The sequence below is a fragment of the Protopterus annectens genome, chromosome 2.part2 (assembly GCF_019279795.1).
Source record: "Protopterus annectens isolate FY-2018-M chromosome 2.part2, PAN1.0, whole genome shotgun sequence".
Taxonomy (NCBI): domain Eukaryota; kingdom Metazoa; phylum Chordata; order Ceratodontiformes; family Protopteridae; genus Protopterus; species Protopterus annectens.
This window is the reverse complement of record NC_056730.1, coordinates 852,551,427-852,572,127: the sequence shown is the minus strand read 5'-3', so window position 1 is coordinate 852,572,127 and position 20,701 is coordinate 852,551,427. Positions and strand designations below refer to the sequence as shown.

The following is a 20,701-nucleotide window of genomic DNA, read 5'->3' as shown; positions in this document are numbered from 1 at the left end:
ATAATTGGTATTTTAATGAAGAAAAGTTGCCTTTATTTACATACAATATTATTTTGTACCCGATAAAACCAGAAAAGAACATCTCAGTGTTGTGGAATTCTGAAACACTTTCAATATTTTTGGGGGGATATGAAATTAATGAAGATAAAATAAAGGCTATAGCTGTAAACTGTGTACCCACAGATGAATTGTTTCATCAACACCCATATTTATGGGGACATTATAAAATTAAGTGTTTAGGAGTACCATTTAAAAAGGATTCCATTATGGCAGCTAAGGATGTGTGGGAAGAGACTAAACAAAAATATAAAACGCTAAAAAACTGGAAGCTTTTGTCTATGGATATGGATAGCAAGATACAAGCAGTCAAATGTTTTTATTCATTTTAGTTTTATACACAGGTTTAACTGACCCATTTGAAAACTATAGGAATAGTACAACTACTAGTAAATTCACTTATTATTCACCATACCACAAGTCTTGGTCTAGAATAGATATGTTTTTAATATCTGAAGTTCTATTAAATAATACAGTCACCTACAATAGTGAACCTAGAACAATATCAGATCATGCAAAAATAAACATTGCAATAAAGTTGGGGAGCTCAATGCAAAGACTCCAAACAGTTACGAACTGGATGTTAAATACTAACTTATTAAAGAATAAAGAAGTTTCACACGATATCATTGACATTCTCATTCAAGCTAAAAATAACCTAGAAGTAACAGATATACCATACTACATTCAATGGCAAGCGACAAAAGCTACTATTAGGGGAATATTAATTCAAAAAGCTGCTTTCTATAAAAAATTAAACATGGAAAAGGTCAGAACAATAGAATCAAAATTAAAAAAATAGAGTTAGAATTACAAATGAATCATTTGCCAGCACTTGAAAGTCAAATGGTTACACTACAGGGACAATTATGGGAAATTCAAACACAACAGTTCTCAATTAGTGAAATTAAACTTCTTCACAAATATGCCAAATGGGCTCACTCACCCTCAAAAGCACTGGCAAGAATCATAAACATAAAAAAACCCTACCAAAATAAAGCAATTAAACTATAATCACAAATCTGTAGATACGGACGAAGAGATTATAGCGGCCTTTGAAGAGATTTACCAAAACCTATATGGCCCTCACAACCAGTTTAATGAATCTTTATTTCATCAATTTACTAAAGAGTTACAATTTCCAGTGCTGAATGAAGCAGAATAACCTCAAAGCTCCCTTAAATGTAGACAAAATTATTGCTACTGTAAATAGGTTGAAACCAGGCAAATCACCAGGGCCAGATGGTTATGTGGCGAAATTTTACAAGACTTTCAAAAAACAATTAGCTCCAATATTACTGAAAGTATATGAATACATAATAAAGTATGGTACCAAAGACTTGTATGTCAATAACTCAAAAACTATATTCATACCAAAACCCAAGTCTGAAGCATCAAATCCAAATAATGACTGGCCGGTAGCACTCATAAATATTGATATCAAAATTCTTTCTCCAGTCTTTGCTAGTAGAATCAAAAAAATCTTACCTTTTATCATATTTTCTGAACAACTAGGTTTTATGAACAACAGACAAATATATGACAATGTACTCACCATTGATTCAATCATTAGTTTAAAAGCAAATGATAAATGTCCTAGCTATGCACTCTCAGTAGATGCAACCAAAGCTTTTGACAGGGTAAATTTTGATTTTTTTATTAAAGATACTCCAGCAATGTAGCATCCCTGAAGACTATATAAACATGGTTAGGGCTTTATACAGTAATGCCCCGACAACGCTATTTATAAATAAAAAGCAATCAAAACCTATTCAAATTGTGAACGGTACAAGGCAAGGATGCCCACTATCACCATATCTATTCAATATATACATAGTACCTCTACTTCTTAAAATATCACAAATAACTTATCACTATCTTATGAATATTTCAAAAATCCCAAGAAAGTATACAGCTTTTGCTGATGATTTAAACATCTATTTTGAATTCCCAAATACAGATTTTAATAAGATATTAAACCCAATTGAAAAATTCTCAAAAATATCCAATTATGCCGTTAACCCCCAAAAGTCAATCATATTCCCTCTGAATACTCTAGGACATAAAGAATTCTATTTCCCTGAAACTGAAATAATCTTAAATATCTGAATGTCATGCTCACTCACCCCCAATCTAATATGACTAAAAATAATTTGCTCAAAACCTGGACTACTATCAGTGAGGACACTAAGAGATGGTTAAATCTCAATCTATCTCTACTATATAAGACGGCTGTAGTTAAAATGATTATTCTTCCAAGATTATGGTTTCATTTTAGTGCTATTAATCAAAATATACCCAAAAACAACTTCTCCAAACTTGAAACACTACTAGGTAAATTTATTTGGCATACAAAAAATACAAGAATAAAATATTATAGATTAACATTACCCAAACAAAAAGGGGAACTAGGTCTACCTGAATTCCAGACATACTATAACATTATAAATGCTAGTCGAATTATACAAATAGCAAATTTTGAACCATTCAACAAAGCATGGTATCCACTATGGATTAAAATATATTACAATAATCTAATGTCATGTAATTTAAATCCTAAAGCAGTACCCTTTTTGAATTCTAAGACGTTAAAGTATTTTAAGGTCTACCCCATAATCATAAGAAACGCACTAATATTTCAAAAGCTGGTATCCTCCCTAAATCCTAAAGATACTTTGGTACTAGGACAACCAATACACCTTAACCCTAATATTAAACTAAATAATACTATGATAAACCTGACTCAGTACCCCAAAATCAAAAACATCACTGTATGGGATCACTATCAGGTTAAAAGCCTTTCAATTTAAAACAGGCAAAGATTTGAAGTAATAAAAGTTATAACACCATAATCACCCAATTAACATACCCAAGTAACACAATTACAATGAATGTTAAAATAGATAACCAAGACATGGAGCTATATCAACAAATTATTAACCTGTTACTTTTGAGATCTAAAATGTTATCAAATACCTATGGTGTAACAACAAAAATTAAATATCAAGATGCACTTCTATATTCAAAATTTTGGGAAGAGAAAAATAAGATCACTGTTGAACAAACATCTGCTGCAGTTGAGCTTAATTTGAAACTAACCCTCCTCAAAAAACAAATTTACACCCAAATTATGATTAATAACAATGCTTATCACACAACACTTTTTCTAAGTAAAATTAATCCCTCACACTCTTTTTATTGCACCATACGCAAAAACAGCATTGCAGACACTCTTCATATTTTTTGGAGCTGCAAGAATATTTACAAATTATGGTGTTCGTTAAGAGCCAAGTTAGAACAAAAGGGATACACTAAATGTACCCTGTCATGGGAAATGGCAATTTTGCATGTATTCCCTACCAATTTTTCCTATGAAAACAAACACATCGTAGTCGCACTGTGTGCAATGATGAAATCATACATAGCCCAAAATTGGTTAGATAGAGGTAAAACCACATGGGAAGAATTATAAAGTACTTATTAGCCAGTAAACTAATTACAAGAAGCCAAAAAAACTATCCTACTATCAGAAACATTGGAGAATGCTTATAGAAATCTTAGGTCAAAACTGATTTATGAACAAGGGACTACAACATCAGTATTATTTTTTGTAAATAAGGGAAACTAAAGATATTTAGTATTGTAAAATCTTTACCCACAACAACGCTGGGCAGGTCATGGTAATACATATAAGTTGAACATTCAAGGTGACATCAATGTATGTAGTTAGTACAAGATATAACGTAAGTTAGGTAGGCTAGAATGTCTTGATGCAAGTGTTTTAATGTCAGATTTCAATATGTTGTATATTATCTCTGTGTAGTTTTCTGTATTATAGCTCAATATGAACAGCTTGATTGTTAGTTAATTTGGCATATTGTTAGTTTAACACTGATGGTTCATGTTATATATACTTTAATAAGATTACTGCAACTTGATACCTGTTCTTATATATTTCTGTGATATTATTTTCTTGTATTAAAATAAGAAGAAAGAATACAATAAAAATATATTTGAAAAAAAAAATGCTTTTATACACAGGTCATGCATATTATCATCCAGAGGAGGAGTTGTAGATAGTAATCAGTAAAGAGTTGAATGATTTTTATCTGGGAGGAGAAGAAGAGAGAGTCAAGTAAGATACATTTATCCAGTAGAACGAGGTGGTTAAGGATTACCTGATTTGAAAGGATATTTTCAAATTAAGGCTTAGATATATATATATATATATATATATATATATATATATATATATATATATATATATATATATATATATATCTATATATATATAAAATGACACAAGGAGAAAGCAGTAATTTAAAGTGGAAAAGAATGAAGATGAAGCAAGGGAAAATTTTAAGAAAGAAGGAGGGTGTGGTACTTTGGATGTAGATCCTTAAGGAAAATAACAGCAGCCATACAGAATACTATATTCATAAAGTAGCAGGAAGTATGCCAAGAACTAAACCAACATAAGAACAGACTGAAAATGTTGCCGATAGGGTTCACTGCAATTAAGGGTACAGGGATTAGGTAAGTGGAGACTGGAATTTACTGGAGAAACTGGCAAAGGAACCAAGGCATTGGGAGTGTATAGCTAGTGAAGGAAAGTAATTAATAGAATGTGAAGAGGCCAAGAAAACATTTATCATGCAGACTATAGGCTGCCTTCTGTATCAGAGATTGATGTCAGAGTATAAGCAAAGAGAAAGTGATAAGGGGATCCTGAGTGAAAGATCTGGTCTAGTAGAGTTTTAGTGAATTTGGAACAGAATCTGCTATTATAAAAGGGATAATCAGTAGGGTATATAAAATATTGCATGATAATTATAAGATTCAAACAGAGGAGTTTAAAAAGATTTAGAGATTCAAAATAAAGAGGTTAGGAAGGATTGGGAAGAGAGTTTTTAGATAAGCAGTTCACAGAGAAACAGTGGGAGGACATATGCCTCCTAAATATGCAACAAAGTCTGTAAGATTTAGGATTTTTTGGAAGTATTTGCATAGGTATTTTTATACCCCCAAGCAGAATCCAAAGAATTTTTCCTCGGGAAGTTGGCAGATATTGGTAGGTGCAATTGGAAAGGAGGAGGTAACTGGGAACATGAGTTTTGAGAGTGTAGTGAGTTGACAGGCTTTAAAAATTCCCTACAGAGTGCTGTGTCAGAAATACTGGGTGAGCAAATGGGTGTAACTAAGGAAATGGTTATTTTGAGCTGGGATACTCTAGGTGAATTGCCTAGACATAGTAAGGCCTTTAAGTTTAATTATGTACAATGCCAAAAAAGCAATTACTAGAAAATGGGAATTAATGTATTAACCATCTATTATTTGATATTAACTATTTTAAGTATTGAATATTGTAACACAGATGAAAGAACTGGAAGTGGATTTTTTTGAAAAGTATAGGAGTATATTGCCTAGAAAAATGGAAAATGTGGAAACAATACATGCAGAATAATTTTTTGGAGGAGTAATGAGGTTTAAGGGAAGACGGGAATTGATCAGTTTATGTAATGTTGGTTTGATAGTTACAACAAAGGAATATAGGTGCTGTATAATGTTTGCAACTGGGAATATGTTAATATGTTTTGTTTTCTTTTATATAAATATGTGTTTGCCTATGTCTTAAGTAATAATTCAATAAAGGTGTTAAAAAGACACAGAATACTTTTATTAAACAGTTGTTTGTAGATCTCTGGTGTGTATTGTATTTGGTGATGACCCTTTCTACTTTCTTTTGCCTATGTCATTGTGCGAAAAGTTTTTGTGCTCTGGAGTTATAAAAATAGTTGCTTAACAACAGTCTTTCTAAACTCTTGCATGTTATCCTTATTTTCACTTTTAGCACTCTGCATTTGCTCGTCTCGACATTCCCCAATTACTGTAATAAACGTGCTTCTTTTCTTCCTGGTGTTCAGTGAGTAATCATTTTCCACAAACACCATGTTGTTTCTAATTTTTAATAGTTTTCCCTTCTGCCGCACTTTTCTTGAGACAATGCTTTTCACGTGTATGATTGTATCTTTACTAAAACAGGTCTTGGCTGCTTCCTCATGGCCACGATTGGTACATATAAATGATATTGTCTTTCATTTACCAAATCCTGATGTGGAACAGCAGTCCAACTGCTTATTTGTACTTTTAAAAAATAATACAGTCTGTTCCTCCCAGTTTCATTAGTACAGCAAGAACATCTCTAATTTTCTGTGTGCATACTGTCTTGTAGCTCTGTTATTGTTTTTGGAACAGCTCTTCTTGAGAAACCTCATGCTGAACCAGCCTTTTCTTCATTTCAGCCTCTAATTTTTGCAGTTTTATCAGATGATCTGAATAGCTAGTTAGAGCTTTTTTTGTTTTTTTCAGACTTTTGTTATTTAACTTTATATGGTCCTTAAGTATTTAATTTTTTTTTCTGTAAGTGACTGAAAGCCCTCTACTGTGCCAAAGCTAATTTTCTTTTTCTATGTATGTCTTTTTGCTGAAGATTCTTTCCAATTAGTTTTCTCTTCTTCTTTTCTTGTTGATTTTTCTGTTACTTTCCTCAGATTCCTTATTCGCTGGCATCAAGGCAGTATGATTATAAGCTAGTACTGAATTTTATCCAGTTTGATAGCTTTACTGTTTTTTTCCCCACAATTGGAGTTTTCACACTGGAAAGCTGTTGTCAATCTCTTGATCAGTGAGCAACAATCTTGGAAGTCCTTAGATATAGTAACTTGTCAGGATCTGTATTCTTCTGTATACTGTATGCTGTGTGCTTTTAACATTACAATGCTGCAAATATTTTTGTTTTGTCTTTTTTAGGGATATTGGCTGCATCTGGAAATAGACCATTCCCGAGATTCAGTAAAGCCTACACTAAGTGTACACTGTCCTGAGTGAACAGACAAAACAGGCATAACTCACACCTTCTTCCTCTTAATTTTAGTTTTCCTACTGATTTTCTTGCAGATTTAAATACTGATAGGAATTCATAAAGGTTACCACAAACTGTAAACTACATGTACACTTAGTGTAATCTTTCTGAGAGACTAGAAAGTGCAAAAAATGTGGTAGAGATGTTCTTGAATACATATCATGTATACTTAATGTATTGAATCTGGCCCCATGTCATACCATCACAACAAGCATCACTGTGTAGATATGATAGGCCTGTATTTATTTATATTTTGTTGGAATGTAAGTGTATACTTGTTTATTTGTGCAGGAGCTGAAAAAGCAGTTTGTAATAGTTTCTTTTCAGACCGTAATAGTCTCTCTCCCTTTTTTTAAATGATAGCTTGCATTTCATCTCTATTAATGCTGAATTTGAAAGGTATAAATAAAACCTTGTTGATTGGGTAGAAAACACCTGCAACACAGAACAGCTGTGGCACTGTAACACTCACATGAGTCACATAGCCAAAATAAATGAGTTCAACTTCCTCAGCTTTTGGCTGTTTAAGGTGGTGGCCTCCACAGTTCTGATGAAGTCCAAATACTAAGCATGGACGAAAGCACTTAACTCACTTTGAATCAAATTACTGCCCGCTTTTACTGAGGAAGTTGAACTCCTTCATTTTCGTTATGTGACTTGTGAGTGTTGTAATGTGGAGTATGCTTGTTCTGTGTTACTATTTTATGTGTGTGGTTATATTTCTGGTCTACTCTTGGTTAGGAAACACCGGTCTCCAACTTCATGGCTCAGTGTACTGTGTCTTAAGCGCTAAGTCAGGACGTTTTACTTGTGATACATCATATTTGAGATACTATTTGCTGGATTTTCAAAGATCAGACACTACTTCCTGAGTATGATAAATGCAGGGCCAGCCTTTGGTCAACTGGTGCCCTAGGCAAAAGTTCTCTACAATGCCTCCCCAGCACCACCCAGTGCCCCCATCTTGGTCTACCTATCCCAGCCAGATTATTGGAAAAGCTGTCCTGCTAGAGTGGTGCCCTAGGCGGCCACCTAGTTGGCCTATGCCTAAGGCCAGCTATGGATAAATGAGAAGTGGGCATTAGCCTTGTGTCTCATTAAGATTTCTGTCCCTTAACCATCAAAGCAAGCGAGGCAGTCATTTGTTAACATTAGGTTATTACTGGAAAGAGTTTTATTTTACAGAAGTTATCCCTACAGCATGGTGTGGTTTGTGACACTTAGTGAAGTAATGTTGAAACCTTGTTAGGGAGTATGGAATATTTGTTGAAAGTAGATATATGTGATATTTATTTCCCTGGCAAAATAACCTTGAAGTCCTGGTTTCATTGTGCGCATAACAAAGCATTTTAATATTAATTTCAGCAGCGTTCTGCTTATTCCATGTCTGAGTACCTTAGCTAAATAATTATATGTTTGCTTTTGAGAATCTTTGCCTTTTTAGAGCCATGTTTCTCAGCAGTAGTTCTTTACCTTCTTTATTACTTATGGTATTATAATGAAAATTGGTATGGTCTTAAGCTTGCTCTGGGTACTTTGTCAGTAACATTGGTAAGTGGGGTGTATATTTATAAGGTATTGCCTTGTTTCACCCCTACAGTAAAGACACTTTGACAGTAAATGTACTTTGTTTACTGTTCAAATTTCCACATTGTTCTCCTTCATCGATTTTTATTAAATGTTTGCATTTGCTTACAATATACTATAAGAATATGTTTGAAATTATTTGAGATGCTCTGTTATCCTGGATGTATTTAACTCCAAACACATATGAAATATGAAACCTGTGTAACCAAAGAAGTGCTGTGATCTGAGCCTTTTGTAGTGCCAGAAGGTAAATGATAATACCGGAGGAAAAATAACCATCATCACCATCAGCTAAAGCTGTACAAACCAGTATGAACATATTAAAGCTAGCAAGTTAAGGAAAGAGAGGCACTGCTAGTTAGACCTTACCATATTATGTTGCTGAAGTGCCTCTGTGCATTGTGTATCCCCCAAGATGTTGACATCTAGGTGTTTGATCTGTGTGCCTGCCCCCTGTCCACTTCTTATAGCCAGCTGTCACAGGTTGACCTGTCATGATCCAAATCTAAGTGGGTATTTTCTGTTGAAGTAGAAATATTCTTTCAAGTGTTAGTTGCGCATACTGCATTATGAGATGTAATTGGCACACACATGTAGGGCCAATGGTGACTTCTTACATATTCAGAGTTGCTGCGCATGTTGACTCTTGGGGCGGGGGGTATGCAGAGAATTGGCAGTGCTGTAGGTAAGTATGAGCACTTTATTTTATACTCATGATCGTTCACCTGTCACACAAAAGCTGGTTGAGATTTCTTCAGCTGTCATTGATGATTTCTACTGCAGTTCAGCCCCCGTGTCACAGATGTGGCATATGGTCACCTGAACCCATATCCTGCAGACTTGCCATGCAACATGCAGGACACCACCTAGAACTGGACCTCCTGGTGCATGAGTAGACACCTTGCCTCTGCAGTAGCAGGTTTACTTTACTGCAGTGTGTATTGAGTTATGTAGACAAAAGCTGTGTGCAGACGTAAGATGTTTGTTGAGATGTACTTTACTGTATGTTCATTTTTAATACCAGGAAATTCTTTAACTAAGTTGATGTATGCTCATCAGTGCATTTTTTGTAACCAGTATGTTTAATATGTCTGTTTTCACATTTTACCGAATTTTCCTTTCAGCAATCTGTGCGTTTAATATCTCTGTGCCAAAGGCTTTCCAGATCTTTCCTTTCTCGAAGCAATATGAGTGTTGCGCGGAGCGATGATACTCTGGTGAGTCATGTCATCACATAAATGTTGCTGATGCCATACTATTTAAAAATAGCTTTTGGCAATGTCCATTTTTCTTTTTGCATTGAATCACTTGAGCAGTTAATTAAAACAGTTTGATTGCAGTACCCTGGACTTCAGGGAAGGGGTAACATCCTTATCTCTCAAGTTACAGTTCTGCTTCAGTAGAATATGTGGTTAACTCAAGAATTGTATGCATTAACTTGCCATTAGACTGGCTGTGTAATGTAGGGGTTTAATCTGCAAGCTGCTAATGAACTACATCAAGCCTAACAGATTTAGGTTTCAGTCTCGAAGCATTTTAATTGACTGCTGTGCAGTTTTGAATGTAAAGCAATCATTTAACAACCTACTGCTCTCTGGTTACAACTCAAAAAACAAATTTCTTCCTAGTGAGGTATAATAAGAAACTGAAATTAATTAAATCAAATAGTTAGAATGCATCTAAACAGGATTACATTTTCAGGTTTTTAGCCGTGACTTGCTTACAGTACGACTCTTATGAATTTATCTTATTGCATGCATTTCTGCATTTTGTTTTGAGTATGTGCATGTGGCTTTTAGTTCTCAAGTGAGTTGTCAAAAAAACATCTTAGTGCTTTGCATTCTCTGCTGTTTTATGTACCAAAACGTAAGTGCTACCTTGGATGGAAATTCTCTGTCTGACCATTCCACTCTAGTTTCATGCCCAGCAATTGCACCACAACCCCTAAGATGAACGGAAACCTTTTGATGATAAAAATTACCCATAAACCTTTGACCATTAAGGCGTTTGAAACCGAAGTTATGCTATAGGTTCTGCCATTCTGCTTTGACCATGTTAATAGTGTAGTTTACCTGTTTTTGAATCTTAAAACTAGAACTGAGCAGATCAGGAGGGAAAACTACAAAATGTGTTTTGCTTTGTAGGTTTTTCCCTTTGAAATGTTTTTTTGTTTTGTGTTTCTGCTTTTTCTAAACATGTCCTGGCCACCACACAATTCAACTTTGTTCTTCCATATACCTCTTAGCTGTGCTGTGACCATCATCTGCTGCTTGTCCAGGCCTTCCCCTCCTCATGTGTGCCCATGCATCTGGCTTGCCACAGTGACCACATCAAAAGAAGAATGATTGTGGAATAGAAGCCTGTCTGTTATCAGCCTGACAGTTGACTCAAAAGGGTTTGTATTGCAGTGCCATCCTTAGCACTCTTCAGATGTTTTCCCTATTTCTAACCCCCCCCCCCTTTCTGTTCGTGGCTGTCAGCCACATAATTGTGAGGCAGTGCATGGGCTAGCATGGCTGAACATTCCCTCTCTCACACTTTCCTGGAGCAAGTGTAGTGTATATACTCTGTGGGATACCACAGCCCCTTGGCTACTGTAACATGAAGCTACCATTAATTCATCTGGCAGATTTTACTCAGTCATTGCAAACTTTTGTTCATTCCATGCCTCCATCTTCTGCTCAGGTAGGCTGTGGTCACAGCTGGGACTTTGTGTCTTATTGAGATAGAGTGATTGTATCTCCTTTGGAACATAAATGCAGTTAATTAACAAATGTACAGCTTAGTATTAACTTGTTAGGTTAGTTTTTATTTCATTTTTAGGCCAATCAAATGGTATAGCATTTTTCTAAGTTGCGATGCAAGTGACTTAAACTAAAAAGGTTTCTTGGCAAGGTAGGCTTTACCCAATGCATGCTTATCTTGGGGTGTTCCACATCCCTTTCAGGGGTCAATTTGCAGATCAGGATAATGGACAAAAGTCCTTCAAAACTTTTGTCATTTTTGGAAAATTCTGATTGCATTGTTACCACAGTCAAATGGTGCTTAGTTCTTTGTGGTGAAGTAGCTTTCAGGTATCATGGCAGTATTTGTAAACAAAAGGATAAAAGTGTTCTCACTTGTCATCCTTTGTCTCTTACCTGTAATGCAGTAAATTTACATGCATATGGATTCATTATTTATTTATTTATTTGCTTAAAACTGTTCAGATTTTTACCCTCTACACAGTCATGTAAAGCCAAGCTATCTGTGCTGTGGAGCACCTAAGTTCAGGAATGGGCTGAGATTGTTGGTAATGTTGGCTGAGGGGAGGATAGGATGAAGAGTGGCCAGTGACCAGCTCTCCTATCCTGGAGGAGAGTTGTGGAAACAGTTGCCTTTGCAACATCTGGTGGAGACTTGAGTCTCACAGGTAACAGGAATATCAGCAAGGAATGGCAGGATTTCATGGCATCATTATACACTCGTGTCCCCCAAGATCAAATAGTCTGACTGGCATTTTGCACATGAAGACTCTTGGTGTCATATTCAATATTTCCCCATAGAATCTCTCACTCCACACACTGTTGATGTGCTGCGGCAATAGTCAACTTGCCAAGTACTCAGTGAGGCCACCCTCTTGGCTATAGGAATGTTAAGTCAGGGGTAGCCTAGAAAGTAGCAGTTGGGAGGGCAGCCAGAAGGCTAAGCTGAACAAGTAGCAAGATGCACAGGAAAAATTAATTAACTAACACCGTTTACCTCCTCTGGTAGTCTGAATAGATATAATTACTAGAAACATTTCCTTTATTAACAGCAGAGACACATTGCGCACTCATTCTATTTCCATGTCTGATTGATAAGCTGTTAGATCTTCAAACAAGCAGTCCATGCTGTCTGTGTTTTTACTATCAAGTTCATTCATTTGCCTGACTTTTGTAGACTTATGTTTAAGCTTGAATATTCTTTGTATTCTGGAAGGCTGCATATGCATTTCTGTTTTCTGAAAAACTATTTTTTTTTGCCTTTATTTACCCAGCTAGTAGTAAGATTGTTCCCCCATCTCTGCTCTTATGTGCTGTTTTTCTGGGCGATGTTATCCTCATGTAATTGCTGGCTTCCCTAGACATACTTCAAAGAACCTAACAGCCACATTTCTGCTAAGGCATACATATTCATCTCCGCTAGTCACTGTTTGTATGCTTTCATGGCCTGATATTCTAGCATTTGTTGCTTTTCTTTGAGTTCTTTTCCATCTCAAATTCAACTTTAGAAGATGAATTTCTAGAACTGTAGAAGCTGCTTTACAAGTAATCCTATTTCATCCATCTGTCTGATTTGACAGTTGGGTATCAAGCTTATCAGATTTGATGCAGCCTTCAGCCAGTTCTCCTAGGATCGAGCTTTCTCAGATTTTTCAGTCCCATAATGCCCCTTAATCTTCAGATCTCATTTTCTGCCATCATGAGCAGCTTGATCTTTAGACAATAAGTGCTCCTTTTATTTTATGTGTCTGTGTGTCTGTGTGTGTGTGTGCGTGTGCGTGTGTGTATATATATATATATATATATATATATATATATATATATATATATATATATATAGTTTACTTTCCTTTAACTGAAGTGAAGTCAGTCGACTCCACTTTAGTCGAAAACCCGAACCTCGAACCTTGGCAATGTCTAACTCCGATATTGCCGAACTGCACATTTTGCCCCATGTTAAAACCCATCTCTAGGTCGCATTCGACATGTAATTCGGCAGTTTCGGAGTTCGGCTGCTTGTGTTTTCGCAGGATGTCGGTCGATGATATGATCAGTCGACCGAGTCTGTTTCAATTAACTGATAGTAAACCTATATATATATATATATATATATATATATATATATATATATATATATATATATATATATATATATATACACATGTAGATATATATGTGTGTGTGTGTGTGTGTGTGTATGTCTATATATACATATATTTGTGTGTGTATGTATATATATATATATGTGTGTATATATATATATATATATATATATATATATATATATATATATATATACACATATACACACACACACACACACACACACACACACACATAAACACACACATTGATATAGTGTTTTTTTCTCCTTAAACATTCCTTTCTTAGCGTTGTCCTCTTTTTCTTTACTCATATGTTTCTTTCTTAATCATGGGCAAGAATTTTAAAATGTGCTCAAAGTGCAGCCACAGGATTCTGCCCAGGACATCCCCAGTTTGTGTGTGATGTGCCTGGGGCCGAATCATTTGAATGTCCTTAGTGGACCTTTACAACAACCTCATACTGAAGGAGCTTCTCTTGCTGACCTTTTTATTTCAATGAAGCCCTGTATTCCAGACATCAAGATGCTGACATGGCAGCCCTGTTTTTACCTCTCCTTTTCCCTTGAGGTCTGATGATAGCCTGCCTCTCAAGGATGCCTACCTACATATCCTGCACATAGAGACCACACATGCCAAGATTCAATGCCGAGGACTACTATTATCAGTTTACCTCTTTGCCTTTTGATTTGGCTACTGCACACAAGATGCTTAAAGACTGCCTGGTTACAGCAACTGCTTTATGCGGAACAGTTGCTATCCATTATCTGTCACTACCCGGATAATGCCTGAATCTGAAGTAGTTAGCTTCATTTGTCAGCAGCCTTTGGGATTTGGATCCGCCCTCGGATCCGAGCTAGCAATCTTTCATAGCTTAGATCCGAGCTCCTAGCTCCTCCCCTTCACCCATAATCCCCTGCCATCCCTGACTGACCTCAGATCTAGTTTGCCACGCTTCTTGTCAGCAGCTAGGTTTTTGAGCTCCTGGTTTCATAGGGTCTTGTGAGAGTTTTAAATTTTTTTTTTTTATTACCCTTAAGTGTACGAGTGTGTTTTGTGGTCAGGTTTCCCTTTTTTGGCTAATACCTTTTAGTTAAACTTACCCTCCCTCCCCTTCGCTGGTCGTAATTTGTGTGTTTGGGGCCTAACGAGTGTGTTTTTTCTTTAAGATGTCTGAGGCCCCAAAACCCATCTTTTCTAAGTGCACCGAGTGTGGCCATAAGCTCTCCCCACCTTTCCTCTGGGTGTTCCATCTGAGCGGCGTTCAACCCCAGGGCACTGAAGGACCGGAGGTCGAAGCTGATCCTAGCGGGACTTTTGCCCCCGGATTCGTCTTCAGCCTCCGGTGCTTCTGTGGCCTCCTCCCCGGCTTCGGCGGCGGCCACTCCTGCCTCTCTCCCTCCGGTCAGGACTCAAACTCCCGCTGCAGCTCCAGAGGAGAGGGAGGCCAGGAAAGAAAAAAGGAGGGAGAAGCACCACAAGCGGCGGGCCGAGGCCTCTGCTTCAGGCCCCCCCCCCCGGCTAAGCGGTCTTCTCCCTCCAGGGCTTCCCGGTCTCCTCCTTCTCGGATCCAGTCTCACCGGGCCCCGAGGAGGAGGAGGAGACCCGATCTCCGTCGAGGTCATCGAGGCAGCATTCCCGGCCAGCCTCGGTGGCCTCGTCGAGATCGACTCGTAGCCTTTCCAATGCAGATTTGGACTGGATGATGCAAAGGTTTCTCCAGGCCCAACTGCAGATGGCAGTGCTCCTGCCTCCCCCCCCCCTACGGGGGGAGCTCAACACCTTTTTTTGCCCCAATAGCTCCTTCTCCGTCCCGCTTCCCAGGTTCAGAGCCTTCGGAGCCGAGCAGCCTTGGAGCCGGAGGTGGGTCGGCGCCGACAGTATCGGGTACTTCAGTGCCGACTCTTCCCTCGAGCCTTTCGGGTCCGTTTTTGTTGGATCCGGGCTCTTGGAGCCATGGGCTGAGCATCGGATCCGAGGGAATCAGTGTGTCTTCGGCTCCGTCTAGGTTGGAGCACACTGGTCTGTCAGATCCAATGGTTTCAGCGCCGACCCCGATTCATCCATCGGATTCGAGCGAGGGTTTGCTCTCGGATCCCAGAGAGAGCAGCTCTCCCTTGGCTTTCGATGTGGTGGACAGGGCACTGTCGAGTGCTTCCAGGCCCCCGGTCCTTGCTTCGGCTCCATCCTGCACTCCCTCTCTGTTGGGTCTGGCTTCCATCACCCGGCTCCAGGGACAGCCTGCTTCGATGTCCCAGGTCATTCCCTTGGAACTGGATGTGGCTGGTGAGACGTCTTCGGGCAGCCCCCCCCCCCCCCGAGGACATCCCTCACAAGCAAAAGTGCAAGAGGAGGCACGTGGACTCCCCCGAGTCCTTGACTGATGACACGGATTTGGATGAAGGGGAAGGCTCCCCTAGGTCACCCCCCAAGGATGTCTCCTTTGGAGACATCATGGAAATGCTCAGGATCAGAGGGGGGTGGTCTGCCCCCAAGGCTTCCTCGGCCGAATCAGTGTTCCTGGAGGCATTCGAAGCAGGCCCATCTACCTCTTGGGTGTCCCCTCCGCCCGACCCCTTAGTGGACCTTATTACCACTAGGGAGTGGAAGGAGCCGAACACTGTGGAGCCAGTCCCCAAATGCCCGGACAAGATCCTTAGTCCGCCCTCCGAGAGGTCCCATTGGAGCAAGGTTCCCCTCGTAGATGCCATGTTGGTGGCGGCGGCCACCAAGAGGGAATTAGCTCAGGAGAGTCCCTCGGTCCATCCACCGAGCATGGAGTCCCATTTGATGGACTGTTTAGGGAAGCGGGCTTTTAGTTCAGCGACCTTCTCGATGAGGTCTCTGAACTACATGGCACATGTTATTCGTCTGCAGCAGGACCTTATCAAAGAGTACGCTGCATCGCCCCCGGAGTCCATGTCGGTGGAGGACAAACGGTTGTACTCCACTCGGATGGCCAATCTCAGGTCCATATCTAACACCTCTATGTGGCTGTTGTCCCATGCCACAGAGGGAGCCGCTAGAGCCAGCAGAACAGGCCTCGTCATGCCTTTCTGAAGGGCACCTTCCTACTCAGACCTCCAATAAAGGAAGTAGTACCTCCCTGAGATTTGACTTTAGTACTTCAGGCCTTGACAGCTCCCCCCTTTGAACCTGCAGCTTCAGCTGATCTCAAACATTTGTCATGGAAAACAGCCTTTCTCGTCGCTATTACTTCAGCTAGGAGGGTTTCTGAACTTCAAGCCCTATGTGTAAAACCTCCTTACTTGACCTTCCACAAGGATAAGGTTTACCTCAGGACCAATCCCTCATTCCTTCCTAAGATTGCTTCCGAGGCAAATATTAACCAATCCATTAATCTGCCAGTTTTCTTTCCTGAATACCAGAACAAAGGAGAATACAAACTACATTCTTTAGATGTGCATAGACAGCTGCATTTTTACATTCATAGAATGGCTGGTCATAGACAATCCGACCAGTTGTTCATCTCCTTTGCCAAATTTAATTTAGGTAAATCTTTGTCGAAGGTCACCTTGTCGAGGTGGATTTCACAATGAATCCTTTTGGCTTATGAAAGTTCTGGCAGGCCCGCACCTCAGGGAGTCAGTGCCCACTCTACTCGGTCCGTGTCTACTTCTGCTGCCTTTCGGTCTAGAGTACCCCTGGATGATATTTGCTCAGCAGCCACTTGGGCTTCACCTCATACCTTCATCAACCATTATAAATTGGATATTATTTCTAGAGGGAGAGCATCCTTTGGCTCTGCAGTGCTCCGGAACATCCTTCCATGAAGGCCGCCCAAGATACAGGTAGCTGGGGACTCTGTCCCAAAGGTTGCTGACAAATGAAGTTAACTACTTCAGATTAAGAAGTTATGTACTCACCATAACGTTCCATCTGAGTAGGTAGACTTCATTTGTCTGCAACCGTCCCACCCTCCTTCCCCCTGACCTTCGGATGTTATTTGGCCAGAAGTTTTTACTCTGCCCTTTAAGGAAGGTAGTTAGTTTCCTTTTCAGCCTTATTGGTTATGGGCAGACTTGATCTGAGGTCAGTCAGGGATGGCAGGGGATTATGGGTGAAGGGGAGGAGCTAGGAGCTCGGATCTAAGCTATGAAAGATTGCCGGCTCGGATCCGAATCCCAAAGGTTGCAGACAAATGAAGTCTACCTACTCAGATGGAACGTTATGGTGAGTACATAACTTCTTATTTAAGCCTATTGTCAGGAAAAAGTGGTATTTTGCAAGTTAAACCTGGTACATTCCAAGAGAGTTAACTTTCTGCTAGCCTTCTTGTATACGATTGCCAAGTCCTCACAAAAGCAAAATGGCTGTCAGTAGCACATTATGTGAAACTACTGCTAAACTTCCTGATGTTTAAATTAATTAATCTAGAATTCTTCTTACTCGTTTCCAGATGTCTGTTACAGAGTACCTCTAATAACTTCAGATTTGATATTGTCAGTTTTCATTCTGTCCTCAACTGATAGGTTTGGATCCGATCCTCAGGTCAGACGGCCATTACTAAAGCTCGTGGGAAGCAAAAAGCTCTCGAGCCTCTCTCTTACCTACAATGTATTCACCCTAAGTTACCACAGATCTCGTTTGCTGCTTTTCTTGAAAAATGTGGTTGCTAGTAGCTCTTGAGCCTCATCACATATTTTTCACATAAGTTGAATTTTTTCATCATATCTTTCTTTTTTATTGTTCCCTTACCCTCGTAAGTTTATATATATAGCCTATTTTTCTTCATAGTGGATTGAATTTCTTCTTGTTTTTTTTTTTCTTACTCCATTTTAAGATACCATTGTTGGTAGTCTCTGTTCTCTTCCTACTTGTTAGAGTAACCTGACTTACCATTGTTGGTAATTGCTCTTTCTTTTTATTTCTTTTTTATTCCTTTTCTGCTTTAAAAAAAAAAAAAAAAAAGAACTTTATAAGCTCCCTTCTTCAGTTTCTCTTCACCATTACCATGGCATAATAAGGGCCATCCAGTTTCAAAAAATGTTCAAAGTGTGGACATAAAATGCCTGTGTCGGACACTCATAGTCGATGTTTACTGTCTGGGCCCTCAAAGTCTTCATCAAAAATGTTCTGTGTGTAGAAATTTTAATCCATGCATGTGGTGGATAGAAAAAAACAAGTTGATATTAATGTTTGTTACCTTCTTCTTTTGGAGAGGCTATTGCAAGGGCTCAACCCCCCCAGAAAAAAAAAAAAAAAATCAAAGAAGTCAAGATTTCCTGTTCCATCTACTAACTCGGCTCCATCCTCCAAGCCTTCCAGGAAGGAATAAAACTGGATCTGTGAAGGTCTCATACCTCTTTCCCCTCAGATCCTAAGAGAAAGAGATTGTTGGATCTGATAGAAGAGAAAGATATTGTTGGATTCTATACCCTGAGATACAACTAAGAAACTGTTGGATCCTATGGGCTCAGGACCCTGTGACTTTACCTATGACCCGGTATTCCCCATCAAGTTGATCCTGCTCTTTCTAGGCTGCCTTCTCCTTTCTTAGAGAGGAGCCATACAAAATCCCTCCACTGTTATCATCTGTGTCATCTAGAAGTCTAATTGAAGATGATGTGGATCAGATGATGAGGAAGACGCAGATCCAGATGGGAGAGTTACTGGCACCTACCATCTCTGATCAGGCAGTCCATCTCTCGTCCACTCCACCATTTTAGTCTCCTCCTCTATTTCTATTGGATGTTTGAAAGACCCAGGATTACCTTATCATCGGATTTGAAGTGGACTCTGAGCACCTCTGCTCTGACTTTTTCAGATCCAGTGGACTCTCAGATTCAGAGCCTCCATGTCAGATCCGAGGAATCGGAATCATTGCTGAAGTTTTCAGAGCTGTCTCTGTGCCTTGGTGGCCCCTCAGCACCGACTTCCTGCTCGGGGAGACTGCTTTCGGGACAGGAGGAGGTTATGGTCCGGAAGCCTGCCTTCTCGGATCTGAGATTTTCTCTCTCTCTGGAGTGATCGACCTTCAAAGCTGTGAAGATGGTTTTATCTGCTTTGACAGGACTGATGGATCCAGCCCCCTCAGATTTCCAATCTGCCCAGATGCATCTGCGCCCAGTCTCACCATTCGACACCACAGGGACAAACAGCCCAATATCTCCAGACTATCCAGCAGGGTATTACAGCCTCTTCTTACACCTCCCTAGAACACCCCACTGAGGAGGTCCCTAGGAAGAGGAGGTGCAAGAGGAGGCACTTAGACTGTCCTCCAGAGTCTGTCACCAAGGATACAGACTTAGATGAAGGTGAAGGGTGGTCCCCATGATCACCTCCAGAAGACGTCTCATTTGGAGACATCCTCAAGATCCTGAAATAGAGAGGTGGTTATACCCCCAGCAAACACAGTCATCTGTGGCTTCGCAGTTGCCTGCCGTTTCAAATTCATCCATGAGGCTAATTTTGCATGCAGCCGAAGGCACCTCAAGGGCAGTGGATTCAGGTATTTCCATTAAGAAGCTTGCCTGGATGTGCATATGTAATTTTTCAGAGCCCGTTAAGTCGTTGTTCAGTAATGCTCCCTTTGGCACTTCCTTGTTTGGACCAACAGTGAAGGAAACTTTATCCACATATGAGAATGATGGAAATACTCTCTCTACAGTGGGCATGCATTTTTCAGCCCCTCAAAGATCCTTTTAAAGGAATCAACAAGGCGGGCAGAAGATGTGGTTCAGAAATTCCCAGGTTCCTTTCCAGGCACACAAGGAGAAAGTTCCCCTAGGGGCAGAGGAAGAAATCAAATAGTTGATGCCTCCCCCGTGGCAGAGAAGGCTCCCAACACCAGGGGTCCCTTCAGCTGTCCTGAATGGAGGCATGATTGCTCACCTTTGAAGGCAATTGCGGATGACTGTCTCTGCACCAGAGAGCCTGGTGTGACAACAAAAAAGACTTGAGCACAGAGCATTATATTCAGAAGTGATACAGTACCCATTTGTCCCTTTCACCTCCAAGAAAATCCCCAGTGTTCCACCCACTCACAGGGAAAAAGCAGCAATTCAAATTCTAAAGATGCTAGAGAAAGAGTCATCCAAGAGATCCAGCCACACCAGATGGAATCCGGAACATACTCAGGTTTCCTTTTCAAATGTGGCAAATGCCAACAATGCCACCTCATAGACGAATCACGTTTTTTTAAACACCCTGAAACGGGTGTACTATGGGAACTCAGGAACAACAGCTCATGCCATACCAGGAATGTTGTCTATGTGGCTCACTGTCTCTCATGTCATTGTTTCTATGTTGGCAAGACCAACAGATCA

The 20,701-nt window shown here is 39.6% G+C and overlaps 1 protein-coding gene across 2 annotated transcripts in view; it reads left to right on the top strand.

Moving 5' to 3' along the window:
- Positions 1-20,701, top strand: part of DAPK1 (death associated protein kinase 1) — a 1,440,273-nt gene that overhangs the window by 508,169 nt on the left and 911,403 nt on the right. For both annotated transcript variants that reach the window (XM_044064186.1, XM_044064185.1), the window contains one exon: positions 9,691-9,783. In XM_044064186.1, coding sequence (XP_043920121.1) covers positions 9,691-9,783 — 93 coding nt within the window. The remainder of the gene's footprint in view (positions 1-9,690; positions 9,784-20,701) is intronic.